Source organism: Sorex fumeus, unplaced genomic scaffold, assembly GCF_029834395.1.
Source record: "Sorex fumeus unplaced genomic scaffold, SorFum_2.1 ptg000075l, whole genome shotgun sequence".
NCBI classification, from domain to species: Eukaryota; Metazoa; Chordata; class Mammalia; order Eulipotyphla; family Soricidae; genus Sorex; species Sorex fumeus.
This window is the reverse complement of record NW_026606132.1, coordinates 21,999,700-22,018,761: the sequence shown is the minus strand read 5'-3', so window position 1 is coordinate 22,018,761 and position 19,062 is coordinate 21,999,700. Positions and strand designations below refer to the sequence as shown.

The 19,062-nt window shown below is 47.0% G+C and overlaps 1 protein-coding gene across 9 annotated transcripts in view; it reads right to left on the bottom strand.

Moving 5' to 3' along the window:
* FMR1 (fragile X messenger ribonucleoprotein 1) overlaps window positions 1-18,139 on the bottom strand; it is a 38,842-nt gene extending 20,703 nt beyond the window's left edge. For all 9 annotated transcript variants that reach the window (XM_056130197.1, XM_056130199.1, XM_056130198.1 and 6 more), the window contains exons 1-5: window positions 18,039-18,139; window positions 12,813-12,865; window positions 8,983-9,076; window positions 1,810-1,881; window positions 1,395-1,543 (exon numbers count right to left, since the gene is read on the bottom strand). In XM_056130197.1, the coding sequence (XP_055986172.1) occupies window positions 1,395-1,543; window positions 1,810-1,881; window positions 8,983-9,076; window positions 12,813-12,865; window positions 18,039-18,089 (419 nt within the window). In that variant the 5' untranslated portion in view covers window positions 18,090-18,139. The remainder of the gene's footprint in view (window positions 1-1,394; window positions 1,544-1,809; window positions 1,882-8,982; window positions 9,077-12,812; window positions 12,866-18,038) is intronic.
* Window positions 18,140-19,062: the final 923 nt, after the last annotated feature.

Genomic DNA, 19,062 nt, shown 5'->3' with positions numbered 1-19,062 from the left:
TTCTCTTCAGGGGTTGGAGAGATAGCACAGCAGGTAGGGCGTTTGCCATGCATGCGGCCAACCCGGGTTTGAATCCCAGCATCCCATATGGTCCCCTGAACATCGCTAGGAATGATTCCTGAGTGTAGCGCCCCAGGAGTAACCCCTGAGCATTGCTGGGTGTGACCCAAAATGCAAAAAATAAAAAAAAATTCAAAAAACCTGTCAATCAATTTAAGGGAAAGATGAAATGCAAATTCATCAAAAGACAAAAATGTGTACATATCCGTAATTCTTACGACTCAACAAGGATTTCTATATTTTGAAGTACAAGTGAGCATTCACTTAAATTGCAATATATTCAAAACAACTAACCATATTCCCTTGACTAAAATCTTTTAAGAAACTAGCTAAAGGCCCATAAACCTTGGCTTAATGAAATACAGCAGGGCAGTGACAAGGAACAAACGCAAAAAAATGGGAGCACATAGCCACAAAACTAGGGGGGAGGGGAGGACCGCTGAGGTCCTTAGGTGATGGGAGTGGTGTTGTAATGTGTGTATGAGAAGCCATTATTAATAGCACTGCAAACTACAAAATCTCAGTGAAAAATATTTCAAAGATTCTGAGAACAGACCAAAAAAAGAAAGAAAACTCCACTGAAAAGAAATAAAGGCCTGTAAGCCTCACTCCAAATCAAGGATTTTTAGGAAAGAGCAGAGTCTGAGGGTTCTTTATGGGTTTACTTATGACATATTTACCTAAACACATTAACTTAAAAAAAAACATTACATTTCCAAAGTCGAGAATTAGATTTCTGTCTTTTCACAGAATTTCTGTATGGATCAGTTCCAAACTCATAAAACTCCATGAACAAAATCCCTTTAAACGTGCAGTGCTGGGGCGGAGCGACAGCACAGCAGGGAGGGCACAGGCCTTGCACACGGCTGACCTGACTTCAATCCCAGGCATCCCACAATGTTCCATGAGTCTTATCTGAGTGCAGAGCCAGGAGCAACCCCAGAGCATCACCAAGTGCGGCCCAGAAACCATAAATGAGAAATCTTCTGTGTACTCTATAGTCATATACCTCAGCAAGTATGTTGGAACACAAAAGTACACTGCTGGTTTCAATATTCTTTTGCAAACCAAGACGATGTTGCCAAAAACAGATTTTTATCTAATTTAAAATACATACTTTGCTTTGGTTTGGTTAGGTTTGGGGACCTTGCCCAGCAGTGCTCGGGGCTTACTCCTGATGGGCTCGGGGCACCATGTGCAGTGCAAAGGATTAAACCTGGGATGGCTGCACGCAAGGCAAGCTATACTCTCACTCAGGCCCTTGAGGTCTCTATTCTTTCCAAAGTATTCCATACCACCCACAAGCCAGCAGTCCTTTTTGGACACCAACTTACATTTGCCGTAAGTCTTCTGGCACATCCAGTTTGATCTTGTGGAAAGTATCTTTAGTGGCAGGTTTGTTGGGATTCACGGATCTTAAACGTTCAATTGTTACAATTTCATTGTAAGTGGCATCGCAGGCAGCATATTCGATCACATAGAACTGAGAAGTAAAGAAATATTACTTCTTGTCATAGTAATAAAGAGCAATAAGCGAGACAGGCAATTGTTCTAAGTTCTCCATAAGAGAAAACTATTCTATATAATCAAATAGCTGAAACTAATAAAACATAAAGAATGCAAAGGCAAACATTCAATACAAGGATTCCATTAAGTATTACTTTAAAATAGAAAACCGGACTGAAAGGTAGAGTACCTGAGTTTAGAAAAGAGAAAGAGAATATAAGAAATTAAATATGCATTTCCTACCTCACCCTTTATCATCCTCACTTTAGCTAACCACCAGCAGCAAGGTTCTTTTTCATTTGCTCTGGAATAAACCTACACGAAATTATAACACAGAACATTTCAGGATTAATAACATTCAGAAACTTAAAAGATTATCAGACACTAAGGAAAACTCCGTAACTTGACTCTAGATGTCTTACAAACACAGTATGTTCAGTACCGTAAACGGGACTGCAGCCCCTCCCCCACCACGCGAGCCGCCGGTATGCAAAGCAATCACCAAATTATGTGGGACAGCCGTGGATAATGTCCCTTTCCAATTTCTCTGCTTCCATAATATTAATTTACTAAATATGAATGTTCAAAAAAGTTGACTCTTCATAAACCTGGGAATACGTTCCTTGAATGCTCTGAGCTACTGAAATGCACCTCAAAGTGTATCCATTTGGCATTGTTTTCTTCCGATGAGGAAGTGACCGACTGGGAGTTATTCAGTCGGACTGCTGTCCGGGTACTGGGTGAGGTCCACGGACTACTCCACCCACAGAAGATACAACTGATGCCCCCTAGGAGGCAGGTCCCGGGTCACTGGGCTTTCCTGGGCCAGTCCCAGGATGGCAACTCTCTATGGACCACAAACTGCGAGGAAGAGCTCCTATCCATTTCCCTGTGATCACTTAAAAATTCAGGAGGGTGAATTTTAGAGCTAAGTATTAGAGGGAAAGTCCGTCCATCGTCCATGTCTTGTACACGCCACCTCGATTCCATCTCTGGCACTGTGGAAAAAGGTTTAATTCACTCATACCTGGGATGAAACACTTATGAAGACTCGTAAATCAAGGCTAACGGGAAAACACACATGACGTGGCCAAAAAGAAATGGTCAAGCAGAAGGAGTAGAATCGGATGCAGGTGAAAAGCATACAGAAGAGGGGGAAAGGGAATAGAGCCCAAGACTAACGAGGGCCTCAATGTCCCCTGAGCAGCCGAAGCTGACACACTGTGGCCACCCCAGAGACCCTGCAGCCCTGCCCACTGCTACGCCCCCGGGTGAGACCAGACCCCTGGCATTTCCCCGGCCCCACATGTGCAACAGCTTCTCATCAACACAAGGTAGATTTCCTCTCACTGGGCAAAGGTGTACAGGAGAGAACTAAGCAAATCCCAGCTGGAGTTTTTAGAGCGTGCGGGTAGGGGGTGTTTGCCTTGCACACGGCCAGCCCGGGTTCGATTCCTCCGTCGCTCTCAGAGAGCCCAGCAAGCTACCGAGAGTATCCCGCCCGCACGGCAGAGCCTGGCAAGCTCCCCGTGGCGTATTTGATATGCCAAACACAGTAACAACAAGTCTCACAATGGAGACATTACTGGTGCCCGCCCGAGCAAACCGATGAACAGGAGGACAGTGCTACAGTCATAACTGCAAAGACTCATTCACCCTCAGCACAGCAGAAGCACTGTAAGCCTGACGGGTAAGACACGTACAAGCCCACTGAGGTCAGTGAGAAAAACCAGTAACTTGGGGAAGTCTCACCCAGCACCAAGAGGCTCTGTGAAGTCCCAACAACTTTAGTTACACCAGGGAGAGGATTTGTAATGAGCTCGAGAAAAGGGGTAATCAGAAAAGCACTGGAAAGCGTGAGAGCGGAAATGAGAAAACTACAGGCAGAAATGAAGAATACGGTAGATGATATTTAAAAAAAGAAAACCTCAATAGAAAAACTTGGAGCAGCAGAATTAACAGCAGCTGAGGAACAGATGGAGGTGCTCTAAGATGAGATGGAAGAAACCACTAGAAAACCAGTGAAAACAAAAGTCTGAAAAGAAATAAGCAGCACACCACAGAACTATGGGGTTAACTCAAGAGGGACAATATTTGAATCACTGGAGTCCCTGAAGAACGGGAAGGCAGATCTGATGAAGAAACAATATTGAAAGAAATCAGAGATAAGAAATTCCGAGAGTTGAGGAAATTTAGGCACCAGTATCCAAGAGGTCGAAAGAGTCCCTGCAAAAATAGCCTCAAATAGAAGGATTCCAAGACACACTGTGCCCCAAATCTTAAGACAGAGACAGAATGCTGAAAGCAGCAAGATAAAAATCAAGGAACTGGAAACTTTACATACAAAGGAGCCCCTAGGAGTCGGAAGAGAATGGAGGAATACAGTACAAAAACTCAACAAAATGAACACCTCACCAAGAATATTCTACCTAGTCAGACTATCATTCAGATTTGAAGGAATGATACATACAGAGCTTCGGGGACAGGCAACAGCTTGGGGAATTCAGAGCCTTAAAACCAGTTTTGCAAGAAGTATTGAAGGACATTCTTTAAGGGACAGGATACACTTCACAGTATGTGGCACTGCGTATGGCACTTATGATGTGTATTGTTGCTCCACACTAGATTAAGGTTGAAATCATACAGCGACGGTCAAACATCAACTTCTGTTGATTTCTTTCATGGTAATTCCTTTGGCCATTCATTTAAGAGCAACAATATGATATAAATGTTATGTGCCAGCCAAGCAGACACATTGGGGGCTGGGAGGGAACCCGGGGACATTGGTGGAAGGAAGGACACAGTGATCATGGTACTGGCGTTAGGACATGTTATGCCTGTAACAACTCTATTATGAACAACTGTGGAGATCATGGTGCCTTAATGAAAATGAAGTTCAAGAGAGACGTGAGGGGAGAGGTAAAAGTATAGCTGAAAGCGCCCGAATATAAGCTACCCTGTCCCCTTGTCACCACTGACCTTTCAACTTTGCTCTACCCAAAACTATAACCTCAGTTTATCAGATGTAATTCAATGAAGTCACCAGAACAACAGATAGTCTCAGGCCCCACATGTTGTGGTTAAGTTGGAGAAAAGCATCCCCAATGTTAGCGTGCATATTCCTGACACAGACCAACGGAAATGGCATCTCAAATCCCTTTCAAACCTAAATAAAAGGAATGACTAAATTGATTAAATACAGTGACTAAATACAACTTAGCTCAAAGAACCTCATGCTTTTCCACCAGTAACTATCTCAACTGCACTAGCCACAGCACAATCTCAGATAATTGTGATGTTATACCATCAGGCCACTAGCAATCAAAGCTTATTGGTCACCACTTGGCCTGCAACAAAATGGTGCAAAAAGCACCCTTTAGGGGCTGGAGCAATAGCACAGCGGGTAGGGCGTTTGCCTTGCACGTGGCCAATCCGGGTTCAATTCCCAGCATCCCATATGGTCCCCTGAGCACCGCCAGGTGTAATTCCTGAGCGCATGAACCAGGAGTAAACCTTGTGCATTGCCGGGTGTGACCCAATAAAAGAAAAAAAAAGCACCCTTTATATCACCATTATGAGCATTCCTAATGTAGGCCACGCACTGGTATCTCCTTTATCCTCCTAAATTAATGATCATGCAATTCAGTATCTGAATACACCTGACCACAACCTACCTATCCATCCTGTCACCATAAACAAGGTCAATTATACTCTAACCACAGCAATAACCTCAGTTATGATGTAATACACTGAGGTCATCCTAACAACAGAATCTCACTGGGCCCCTGCTGTCATGAGACTAATGGGCAAAAGCGTCCCGTATCACCATCACTATTGTGTACATCTCAGGAATGGACCAAAAGAAATCTCATCTCTTTCCCATCTAAGTTAAATGACACATAATGCAGTGACCAAATACAACTAAACTTAACATTCCCTTTATCACCATTAATAAACCTCTAGTCTGCTCTAGTCATAGCTATGACGCCAGTGAATTACAACATAATACAATAAGGTCACCAAGCAACAGTATTCGCTGGGCACCAACTGGCCTGTGACCAAAGGGAAAAGATACCCTGTATCCAGCCCAATCACACACATTCCGGATTCACAGGGGAGTCTGGGGGCCTAGTCTCCATTTTCCTACCAGTTCAAGGACAGTTATTAAACTGATCTTGCCAAAACTTCCCCTATTGCCATCATTAACCATTCACTTCAACTGTGCTCTAGTCAGAACAATGAGGTTATATGCCAGGAAAAGAATCTCACTGGGTGCCACCTGTCAGGTGACTGGCTTGGAGAAAGTGTCCTTTCTTTATCCATCACTACTGTGAACATTCCTGATATAGACACGTAAAAATTGGTTATTCCCACCTTCAATGTCCAATCTACTGTGTATACAACAGTGATTGAATCCACCTGACCATAAGAAAATTTTGTCTTGCCCTCACTTTGACCATTTCATCTTTGCTCTGGCAGAGACAAATAACCTCCATTAATTTTGACTTAACTTGAAGTCAGTCAGCCATCCAACTTCACAGGAGCCACGTACACAAAGAACCCTTCATCCTTCACTTCTTTGGGGAGGAGTGTCAGTGTTCAGATCGTACTCGCTGCCAAAAAAAAAAATCTAGGGGCTGGAGCAATAGCACAGCGGGTAGGGCGTTTGCCTTGCACGCAGCCAACATGGCCGTTACAGGTTCGATTCCCAGCATCCCATATGGTCCCCTGAGCACCGCCAGGAGTGAGTCCTGAGTGCATGAGCCAGGAGTAACCCCTGGGGATCGCTGGGTGTGACCCAAAAAGCAAAAAAAAAAAAATCCAAACCCACGAAGGTTAAACTGATAGATCCTGTTCGTTGTGATATGATGAAGTCACTCCAGTGACAGGATCTCACTGGGCATTGCCTATTACGGGGTTCTATTGGAGCAAAGTAATTCTGTACTTTCCAGACACAGAACAGAAGAAACGGTACCTGGGGCTGGAGCAATAGCACAGCAGGTACGGCATTTGCCTTGCACGAGGCCGACCCGGGTTCGAATCCCAGCATCCCATGAGCACCTCCAGGACCAATTCTTGAGTTCAGAGCCAGGAGAAACCCCTGAGCATCGCCAGGAGTGACCCAAAAACAAAACAAAAAAAGGGTATCTCTGGGGGCAAAGACGCTCGCCCTGCATTCAGTTGCTCTAAGATCAATCCCCAGCCTCCCAAATGGTCCCTTGAATCCACCAGGAATGCTCTCTGAGTACTACAGGGTGTGGCCCATAACAAGAGAAATGCTATTATCACCTCTGCTTTTATTTTCTTCAAACAACCCATTTTTTACAAAGTAATTCATAGTCGACTCTGCTTTTCAAAGATATACAATACAGAGACAAAACACCCCTTACCTTAAACCTACCCATCCATCAACCATCATTAACGAAACGAATCTATTGCAGACATAGACATAACCTCAGTTCATTGTGACGGAGTGTAACCAAGTCACGCAAGCAACTGTCAGCTACACTGTGGAAAAGTATGATTCGTCGATGACTCTTATGCACAGTCTTGATAGACTAAGGGTCTCTTTGTTTCCCCTCTTCCACCCTAAGCTAATGAATATAGAATACAGTGAAAACAAATCTACCTTAACACAAGTTATCTCTCCTCTTACCACCATTAACCATTTTGTGAGTATTGTTTGGGGGACGTATCCAGCAGTGCCCAGGACTTATTCCTGGCTGTGCTCAGAAATCACTCCTGGGAGTGCTGGGGATTGAACCTGGATTGGCCGTGTGCAAGGCAAGCGCCCTGCCCCCTCTACCATTTGACTAACCATTTTAACCAACTCTACGGAGCCAGCGCTAGAACCTACTGGGATGCAAAAATGAGCTTCCCCTAGCAACCAAATCTTAGTGAAAAATCTACCCAGCAACGAAATCTGAGTGAAGAAAGTACACTTTGTCCATCCAAACAGGTTTGGAAACCCTACTCATACCACCTGACCAAAGCCTTAATCTTATCTCCACTGTTAATGTTTTCTTCTACTACGACGTGGACAACCAAAGGTTCTCACACACAGACTTGTGTTCTTGTTCCTTATTGGGAGTAAGGAGTCATCACAGAAGCAAGTGCAGTTCCACATCTCATACTTCCTGATTTATTTAAGCAAAATATACAGTATTTCCTCTTCTAAAATAGGGGCAGTAGGACACGAACACACCTTCAAGGAATACTCTTGCTCCTCCCTAGGTCACCTTCCATTCTCTTCTCTGGAAGACTGAGGCTTTGGAACAAAGAGGCTGGGCCACAGCCAAGACTGATCGGGAGCTCTCCCAGGCCCTATGGTCAGGAAAAACCCCTGGCCATGCTTGAAGGACCACATATGGTGCCAGTGATTCAGGATCAGGTTGAGCCGCATGAACCTTACCTGCTGTGCTATCAATCTAGCCCCTCTACAGAAGGCTGAGTTTTCCCTGTCGTAATACTAGCAATTTTCACCATGGGCCGATGAACCAATCAAAGGCAGGGTCCTCCTCTGGTTCACGGAGCTATCAGTACCACGTTTTGAAAATCCCAGTACTCTAACTTACCTGTAGAAACAGCTGTTTGTGAGCAATTAACCGAGACTGGATATAAGCCAGAGAGAAAATGACCTGGCAAAGGGTGCCTCATTTTCTAATGATAGGTGGCTTCGAATGATCACCCCAAACACTGGCGTTAACTAAAGTATGCGAATATGTACAAAGGAAACTTAAAATGGTATACAAAAAATAAATGTCCCTTTAGTTGCTTCCTTACTCTCACAGATGTTCATAATGCTGCAACTAGTAACGATGAAACAAGACAGAGTGCCTAGAATTGGGGAACAGGAAGCTGAAAGTGGAGTACATGAAAGAGAAGGAAAAGATTACCAGACAAGCAACAGAAGAGCAAATGCCCAAGTCCTCAGGTAATGTTTAGGGTGTAGAGAAACCACAACCATGATGTTTATGGCGCATTAGATCTCCACAGCCCCTCTTGGTCACACACACACACACACACACACACACACACCAATGGCATTTAAGCAGATAATTCACAGCGGCAGGTTCAATGAAATGAAGGTCTAACCTCCATGCGCGTACATTAAAACTCATCCATAGGTTGCACGATTTACCGAAAGGTCTTCCTGTAACAAAAAATTCTGTTACACAGCTTAATTTTTACCTTTGTGAGCCTCGTTTTCTTAATTCAGAAACAGACGAGGTTGTAAGTTAGTGATCTCTCACTCAGATATGCAAAGGCTGAGTACCAGTGGGCAAAGGAAATCGTGGTGGCTTTCAAAAGATGGTGCCAGGTTAAAAGAACATTCCAAAGACAGGCGACTCGTGCACAGACACATTTCATGCTGCCGCTCCGTCAGCACCGAACTCGCTGGTGGCGATAACTTACCTCCACCTCGTCACTTTCATTGATATCTTTATTATAGCCCACAGGTGGTGGAAACCGCACATCATGGAACGGAATCTGCCTCTCCGGCTGCCAACTGCAAGTAAGCAAACGTACAATGATTTAATATGCTTTTCATCTCTGATGCAAACAACGCTTCTCTTAAGCCTGGTTAAGTACGACCCTCTATTTCCCTTGTTTCCAGAGAGTAAGTGCTGGAAAGCTCTCAGCGTTGACCGGAGTGGGGACGACGGCGGTCAGAAAGGCACTGCAAGCGAGTCTGCATGCAGCATGGCAGCCTGGGAGATCCGGGTGGACTTGGTCTCCAAGCACAACAGAGCGACAATTCTCCAAACAAGTCTTCTTTCCACTCATTTCCAATGTCTCAGAGTCCAGAGTCCCAATCGTAAGGCAACAGCAGCAATTTCTTTTGATGCTCAAATTAATGTTAGTATCCGTGTTAGTCAAATCATCACCACACTTCTTTGTATTTGCGAAGGCTTTTTTTAACCACATGACAACGACCACAGAAACTGGTCCTAAACGCCCTCTAATTCCCAAGCAAAACAGGGCAGTCAGCACATGAGCAATTGGCAACTCACTTTTCCCCCTTTAAGTCTGAGATCCCGCGAGGTGGTCAGCTCTCGTCGTGGGCAGCTGGCTGCTGAACGCGGACGGGCTAGCAAGGCACGGGGCCGCTGGGATCTCTCAGAGCACACAACCCCGAAGGAAACAGCCTAGAGGACTTTGGTACGTTGGCTACGTTTTTTTCATTGGAAACGATATGGGGCAATCTTGCAAAGTGCCATATTATTTTTTTCACACCCACAAAGAGAGAAGGTCACTTTTTCCAAGAACTGAAAGCCAGGTCAGAGAGAAGGTGCAATTTGCCGCGCATATGCTTTCGGGTTCTAACCCCCGGCACTGTGTGTTCGTTCCCCAAGTACTGCCAGGAATAACTCCTGAGCACCAAGCTGGAGTTACCCCAAAGCAATACCAGGTATGATTCCCCCCAAAGAAACTCACGGAATAGCTGAACTGCTGGAAGTCATTTCTGGAACATTTGCCAGGGGACCTTTGAAGTACGATACTACTGAATAAAGTGATAACTTGGTTTCATTTTACAAAACCGATCACGTGAGAGCACAGAATTTGTGGGACTCTGTGTCTTAGGGTCTATGGATACCTTTTCCTGTATTATACATACTTGGAAAATATAAAACTCAAAGAAAAAAACTCTCTAGGGTCAGAGAGACAGTACAAGAATGCTCCCGTGGCATGCCACTGACCCCAGTTCAAATTCCCAGCACCACAGCACACCCCTGAGCACCGGTAAAAGGCACTCCTGGGCATAGAGCAAGAAACAGCCTGTGCTTACTACCAGATGGGAATCAACCCCCTTACCCCCACCCCCAAAAACAACCTGTCTTCACTTAAAAAAGGACAAAATATTTACTGGAAATGAGTGAACCTTATTACAAATTCACGGCAAAATTTGATTTCTTTGGTGGCCATACTCAGCTGTGCTCAGGGTGGATTCCCCTGCTCGTGCTCAGGGAAGCATGTGGGGTGCCAGGGACTGAGGGCAGGCCCCTTGCCCCCTGCGCTATCTCTTCACTCTCTCTCAAGTCCGACTTGCAAAACACAAGACATAAGGTAATTAATTTATCTGGGTCCCAAACTCTTCAATGTACAGAACTGAAAATTCCAATACTTCATTAGAACACATGGAAGATAAAAAGAAAGCATGTAAAATAATCTGGACTTTGTGGCTGAAAACAAAGAAACGGTAAATGCAGTCTGAAGTACTCTAAAATTGTTGTGTGGTTTTTTTTCTTAAGTAGAAAAAACCAACAGGAAGGAGGGCCAGGGCAGACATGACACTTTGGTGGGGGCCGATTCAATTTTAATGATGTGTCCAACCCACTGCTGAATCTCAAACACACCCCATTAATCAAAGGAAAAGCTATTGCTAGAGTTCAAATTTTCAGGATGAAAGGTTTTGATTTTGCTTTTCACTGATAAGAGTTGCTCACTTTAGGACCCATGATTTACAATCAGATTAACGGTAGAGTTAGGCCCATCAAGTCCTGCCAGCCTTCTAGCCATGCCCCCAGCTCACTGTGGGCCCATTAGGGCTCAGGATCAGCTGCCTCTGGGCACCTGCTATTACTTCCCTGATGTTTTTTTAGATCCCACATGAGGGAGATCATTCTGCATCTGTCCCTCTCTGGGTAACTTCACTCAGCATGGTACTCTGCAGATCCAAAGGATAGGAGTTGAAAGGGAAAGTATGCAGATATGAGCCAGGACAGTTAGAAGATCCAAAAAGAATCTAGGGATAAGTTTATCGTAGAGAGCAGACAGAAAGCCAGAGAATTGATCTCTGAGAAACAGCGTATAAAGTAGACACATTCTTAAATGCACAGAGGCAATAAGTATTTGTCTACTGCTTTAAAGACTACCCAGGAGAAACAAGAGAGGTAAAAGAAGGTAATCCTCCCTCTGTGGGAAATTAGTGTTTACCTGGTGATAGAAGGAAGCAAATAAGAGTAAAATAAGAAGAAAAAATATTACTCTCCAAATTAGCATGGACACTTAAAACAGGAAAGGGCAAATTATGAAACTTAACTGAATATAATGGAGGGTACTTAATTATTCTAAGGTGTTAAGAATTCATTATTAGTCGAAAGCTCAGAACAGGGGCAGATACTCTAAATCCTTTTTTATTTTTGTTCCTCTGAATGTTTCAGGTATCTGAAAATACCACTTGATCCTGCTGGTAGATTAAAAAAGCTGCTAACAGTCTACAATATGACTAGGTCAAGGACAATTACTTTCACACTTACTGACATAATTCGCATGTCACATAAACCATACTTACGCAAACATACATGTCATGGTATTGAGTACACCCACAGATATGTGAGCATCACCAGTCAATTCTCGAACATTTTTTTCACCTCAGAAAGAAACCCCAAACTCTTTGTCCGGGCCCCCCCCTAGCGCCAGCAATCACTGATCCATTCTCTTAACAGATATGGCATCTGCTTTGAGATACCACTAATTTTCCTGGGATGTTCAGAAGCAAAAACTAACTGTTGAGCTTTTCTCAGAGTCAGGTCAAGTCCTGAGATCATGAACACATCTACACTGTGACAAAGGAGTTTATAGACACTTTGGCATCTCCAATGGATACTCCAAGTCTTTATCGTCATTCCATATTTTTAATCAAAAATCTCCTTACGATAGCAAATTTTAGTAATTTTTTATGAGGATTTCATATAGCTAATGTTGCTAGATGTCTAAGGATTCTTATTTACTCAGAAATCCAGAAAAGATCAGTTAACACTATCATTACCACCATTCTATATTCATATATAGAATATATATCTATATATTTGAATATTCATATATATTCATATATAGAATGGTGGTAATGATACTGTCAATATAAAATAAGCAAATGGTGAAGGAAGGTCACTTTTAATATAAAATACTAGACAACTGGAATCATTGATTTTAAATGCAATGCCCCAAATTCACATCGATATACCAAACCCCAAGAATCCCCTAATTTTCATCTTTTAACAATTACTAATATTTTTATCCAAACTCTCGATCATTAACACAGAGGAATCTGGTTTCTTTCTTCACTTTCAAGGGTACTGATTCCAATGGCTTAATTCTGAATTCTTTGAAATGTCCTGACTAGTAATATGAGTGTCTTCCTGCAAAACAAACTCAACTTGAATTATTCTTAAATGAGGACTGATGCTAAAGATCAGCATAAAATATTAATATAGAAAATGAAATTATATCAATACACTTACTTGTTCTCAAATGCAACCGTTATTGAATCTTCATGAACATCTTTCACAAACGCCTGTCGGAAAAAAAATACCACAATTAAACTAATATTAAGTTTAAAGATCATTTTTATTTCTAGTTAAAATTTATAGATATCAAACACGTTAAGATCTCATGGAAGTTTGGCCGTTTTTAAGGGCCTCTCAGTCAAGAATCAGCTCTATTTTTGCCCCTGGGGCAGATCCCCAGGAAGACTGAGTAGCTCAAACAAAACACAACATTGCTGCACGAAGCTCAGTACCTAACAGTCGGAATGCAGAAGACTGGGTATGGAATGAGAGGGAGACGAGTCATTTAACATGTAAAATTCAGAATGCAGGTGAGTGCAAAGCTCCTTTATGTATATGTTAGCCAGAGTTACTGAAAACCAAGAAACTTGGTCCAGAGTCTTATAGCAGCCAATATAGAGCTGTTGGAACCTTTTTTTTCTGTTCTAAGTAAAATTTTCCGAGAGTACAATGGCACATGGTTAAATACAATTTCAAACCTACGTACACAGAAGTACGCTATGTTTTCTTCAACAATCATATGCTGCTAATACTGCTAAAAAGTTCAATTACTACAATTTAATTAAATTCTCAATCTCGAAGGAACTGGAGGGAAAAAAATCAGTTAACACAAAGCACCGAGGTTTAAATCTTTTCAATCTGATGACGCAACTGCTAGTAACCTGCAGAAAGACATAATAAAAGTAATAGCCAACTAATGATCGAGAATTTCTTAATCAGCAGGCTGTCCGTAATTCTATAAAATTAACTTTTTCTATAGGTCTTTAATAGGTGCCGCGGGTGGGGGCGGGGAAGAGGCTTGTTTTGTTTTGACAATTAGAGGAGTGGGTTAAAGGTGAAAGGAACCCAGGGGGCTTTGGATGTGAGAGCCTGAAAATGCTTTGAGAGATTTAAGCTTCTTACTCAAATTTGTTCTGTACACGTTTCCCTGCTTCTGCGGTTTCTCCAGCCTGCATGGGGATTATGGTCCCATCCCCTCCCTGTGGGGTCCGGGGCTTTGGGGACCAGCGGCACTGCTCGCCGCGCGGGGGACCCCCGTCTCCCCTTCCCACCTGGCTAGCCGCCCTCTGTGGGAGAGCACTGGATTGCAGTCCAGGCCAAACCCCTGTCACCCTTAGTCAGCTGCCTGTGTCCCCGCCAACAGTGAGCTTGGGACAGTGGGTGACAGATTCAATTTTCCTTGCCGCTGTGATTTCCAGTGTCTGCAAGGAAGGCACCGAACGACCAGTGGGGGCCAGCTGCGTATTTGCTCCTAACCTGCCCTGAAGTCGGTGCACGCTTCAATCATACTCATGCACTAGACGTGCTAAGAGCAGACACTCCCTCGAAGGAGAAAGAGCTGCAAGTGCTGTGACTCTCCAAAGAGAAAGAAACGCTTTCTGAGGCTCTCGGAAATGAGGGGAGTGACCCTCGCCTTCTCCTACACATGCATTCCTCTCCTCCTCCCTCCCGGGGGAGGGCACACAGGTGAGACTCTGGGCCCCATTCATTGTCTTGGAGGTGCATGGATCCGAATGGTGAATACTTCCTTTCTTAGGCTTTCCAGGGTCAAATGGGGGGAAAAAAAACCCGGGCTGGAAGAAATCTCATTCATTTTGCAAATGAATGAGAAAGCCAATCTGATCGGAATGCCTTCCCACCTGACTTCAAATCTCTCCCAAGTTCTGACGCCCAATTTCACTGCACAGCCAAGTCCCCGCCCATACAACAGGACTAACAGCAAAAACTCAGGACCGCAGAGTGAGAGTGAAGGAACCCAGGAAAAGGATCTTGGATCACCCACTTCCCCGCAGACGGGGACCCACTTGGAAAGCCAGACCTAGAGACTTGGGGAAAACATGAGTAGTGCTAAGTGGTTGTGCAAGCTTCTGTGTAGTAAAACAGTGATCTCTAGCACAGCACGCTCTGCAGTTAACATGATATGCTCACTTGAAAACTTTCCTCTTGAATGGGCCTTTTGTTTGGGGGCCACGCCCGGCGGTGCTCCAGAGGTACTCCTGGCTCTGCACTCAAGAATCACTCCTGGCAGGCTGGGAGACCATGTGGGATGCTGGGAGCGGAACTCTGCAAGGCAAACGGCCCTACCTGCTGTACCATTGCGCCAGCCCACTTGACTGGACTGTTTAAAAGCACGTTTGGTAACTAGCTCCAGATTTCTCCTCACCAAATGAAAATCTGTGCTCAGGCACCAAACTTAAAAACATAACCACGTTAGAATATAATCCATCACTTTCCATGTGATCTAGCATATTAAGATTATTCATTACCAGTCACATTTTTCAGAAAATGGGAAGGTTTTCTTTTTTTCCCAAGACACAATTTATTCCTTTTTAATGGTTTTCATCATCCTAATACAAAAAAAAAACTCAATCTTAGGACATAAATGTATTCATCCTGCGATAGCATCTATTACACATTCCAAACTCAGTTAATCATACTCCGTACTTCAAAACTGGTTTTTCAAAAGGCACTATTTTAGGCAGATGCCCCTAAAATACTTTGTATTTAAATATTCTCTGTCTAGGAAATGTGTTGTAAAGCACCCATGAGGTGCAGTGCAAGTGCCTTCCTGCAAGGGTCTGTAAACTCTGCATGTGATCAACTTTCTCCCGGAGAGGCCCCTAAAAGCTCCTAAAAGCCAGGCCTCCATTACTAAATGTAACTTTTTAGTTTTCAAAAACAAACACCAGAAGGGGGCCTGAAAAAGGCACTAAGTTTCTACTGTCCTCCGGGTTAAGTTTCACAGCTTTAGTGATTCAGCTAGAATTACATTTTTCCAGAAAGCATGCAACTCTTCCTAAGGCTTCCAGTTCCGTTCAGACTGCAAACTTGGGCCATGTGCTCAGAAGATGGAGAATCAGCCCCTGCAATATGGTGGATGTTCAGCACATCCAAACAGGAGTTCAATTATACTGAAGCGCTTTAGTTTGGGATGTCTTGCTGTCGATTTGACGAACGTGTCTCGCTTCTTGATAAACATGAAATATCTCACTGTTCCTTTTTTTTACCAGTCTGCATTTCTGCCCCACAAACCCCGCTCAGTTTACTTTGGTTTTACTTGTATCACTCACCATATTATGAGTCTATTAAAGCAAACGTTTTTCTTTAGAGAAACTCTTTTTTCCAATCACGCTGACCATGAGATTCCCTAAAATTAAATCTATTTAAATTCACGTAGCAGCAATTTAGTTCAGCCACATTTGTTCAAGTTTCCCGTTTCCTTTCAAGAACCTGAAGAGCCTAGCCTTTTGACTACTTTCAAATTCCGGGACTTGGTTTAAAAATTAAAACTGGGCTCAACAGTGAAGACAGGGCATTTCTGAGTTTTAATCAGTTTGCAAGCAAAAGCAGGAGAACAATCATAGGCGGCTGGAAGGGAACAATAAATCCTTCAAGTCCAGGATGTTGTACTTACCTTCTGTGGCAAGCAAAAGCCACTAAGAGACAATAAATAGTCTAACCTAAGCCGCTATCAGATCTATTAAACTATTACTCAATCATTAACTCCTGCTCCTAATTACTCTAGTCAGCTCCACAACATCCAGTGTCCCAAATTTCTCATCGAGAGCCAGAAGGCTTCTCCACAAACTCACCAGTAGAAAAAAAAAACCAGCACTGAAATCCCGAAAGCCGCCTCCTCAACTGGAACTAATTTTCCTTTTCTGCCGCCGAGTCTGGTACAGAGCCGTAAAGGCTGGATTATTTTTTTGTCCTCCCCGGACAGCTAAAGGGGTTTCACCTTTCTTTTTTTTTTTCTTTTTTGCTAAACGCCTGTAATACATCTTTGACTCGAGAACTAGTTTTCTCCATAAAATGGGTGAGCAACTCACTGCTGTATAATGAAGTTCGATTGTTTTCCTATAGGCAAACGGGTCCGCTTTACGGAAGTCACAGGTAATTAGCCCATTGGAACTTTCCCACTCCCGATGGAGAACGGCAAAGAGTTTCTTAGCCATGTGCTCGAGTGAGGCCCGAGACATCGTCGCCACCTCATCTGTCGTCAGGTGGCCGTCGCTCAGGCAACTTAGGGGACAGCCAGAGAGAACTTACAGATGACTGGGGGGGGGGGAGGGGGACAGTGATTCCCCGGGGGGGCCGGGGACACTGTGAAAATCTCTTCTAATTCCTCTTTGGAAGCGGTACCGCCTTAGTCGCCCGGGCAACGGGGTCATTTACAAACCTGCGGGCGGCCACAACCCGTGTCCGTGTGTGTGGCCTCGAGGAAAGATTCCCGGGGCGCGGACACCCTCAGACACCGGGTGCACCAAGAGTTCTTGGAGCTCACTCTGAACCTGCCCCTCATGCCAATAAGCTCTCGCCTAAAACTTCGGGAACGCGGGCGAGTCGATTTTGTCGGCAGCCGAGGAGGAGGAGGAGGAGAAGGAGGAGGAGAACGTTTGGCGATGCCTCGGAACGGGTCGTCCAGAGTGGGTCCCCCCCGCCGGTGACCCGGGACCGGCGTGTGGGGTCCTGGAGAGTGTTGGGGGTGCGCGAATAAGAACGATCGGCAACTTCTTTCATTCATTGGCCGGCCGGGCCAGGGAAGCCCTGAAACTTTCCCACCGCAAAGTGGCCTGGAAGGTTCACAAAGAGCCCCCACCCCCCACCGGGGCGCCCCGTGTGCGGCGGGGTCTGGCGATCCCCCGCACCCCTCACCCAGCCTCTCGCTCCCGCAGGTCCCCCAAGCGTCGCCCGGAGCCGCCGAGGCGGCCGGGCTGTGTAGAGCGTGGAGGGTGGGGGGTACAGACCGCGGGTGCCCCCCCCGACCGCCCGAGATCGGGGTTCCCCGGCCGCTTCTCCTCCGGCGGCCGGCGGCTCCCCAGCGACACGTTCGGCCCGGATCCCGCCGGCGAAAGGCGCGCCAGGGCGAGAGATCGCGGCCGCCCCCTTCCAGCCGCGACTCCCCGCCGCGATCCGCGCCCGCCGCCCGCCGCTCGCCCGAGGCCTCGCGCGCGCCGCGGCCAATGCTCCGAGCGCCCGGGGCTGCCCGCAGCAGGCCCCGCGTCCCGCACCCGCCGCCGCGTCCCCGGCCCCGGCCCCGGCCCCGGCGCGCCGAGCGAGCGCGCCCGGGCATCCCCGCGCCGCCCACCCCGGAGGGCCCCGGGCCTGGCGGGCCGAACCCGCCGAGGGCAGCGGGGACCACCCCCCGCCACCACCTCCACCACCCCCCGAGCGCCGTACCTTGTAGAAAGCGCCATTGGAGCCCCGCACTTCCACCACGAGCTCCTCCATCTTCTCCCGCCCCCGAGAGCCGGGCTGCGGGGCGCTCGAGGCCCAGCCGCCGCCGCCGCCGCCGCCGCCGCGCTGCCGCCGCCGCCACCCGGCCGACGTGCCGCCGACCCCGCCGCCGCCGCCGCCGCTGCCGCCCGCGCTCGCCGTCCGGGACGCCGACCGCCCGCTCGCCGGCGGCGCTCACCGGAAGTGAAAGCGAAACGGAGCCGAACGACTGACTGTGGCCGAACGCTCCGGCCGCTCCGCGTGTAAACACTGAAGCCGCGTCACGTGACCGCGCCGCCCCTCCCCCCCGCGGGCTCGGCCCCCTCGGCCCCGCCCTCCCGGCTCCGGCCGGCGCGCGCCTGCGCACTACCGACCCCGCGCCGGGCGCGGAGTGCGGAGGGGGGGGAGGGGGGAGGGGGAAGGGGGCGGGAGGGGGGTTGGCAGCGCGCGCGCGCGCGCAGACGGGCGGGGCTCGGAGCGGCTCCCAGAGGGCGGGAAGGGGGTCCCGGCGCCCCGGGCTTGCGTCTCTGCCCCCTCCCTCTCCCCCGGCGACTCCGTCCCCCACCCCCACCCCGCGTCTGGCCCTGCAGGCCCTCCTGGGAGGCGTGGGAAACGGCCTCCCGCTGCGACCCGGCCCGCTCAGCTGCTGGGGCGCGACGAGTCTCCTGCGGCCGAGCTTGCTTGCAGGGGGTCGGGATGGGTCAGGAGCCACGCGACGCAGGGATCCGGGACAGGGACCTAAGCGATCGAGGAGAGGGACCGAAGGGATCGAAGACAGGGGCCGCAGGGATCGAGGACAGGGACCGAAAGGATCTTAGACAGGGGCCGCAGGGATCTAGGACAGGGGTCGTAGGGGTCGAGGACTGGGTCCGCTGAGCGCTTGCTTTCCGGGCTCGGTCCGGACATCTCAACGCCCCCCAGCACCACCCGGCCCAGAGTGTGCGGTGCCCCCAAGAGCAGGAGTTTTGCCCAACCCCCTCCAAAAAAG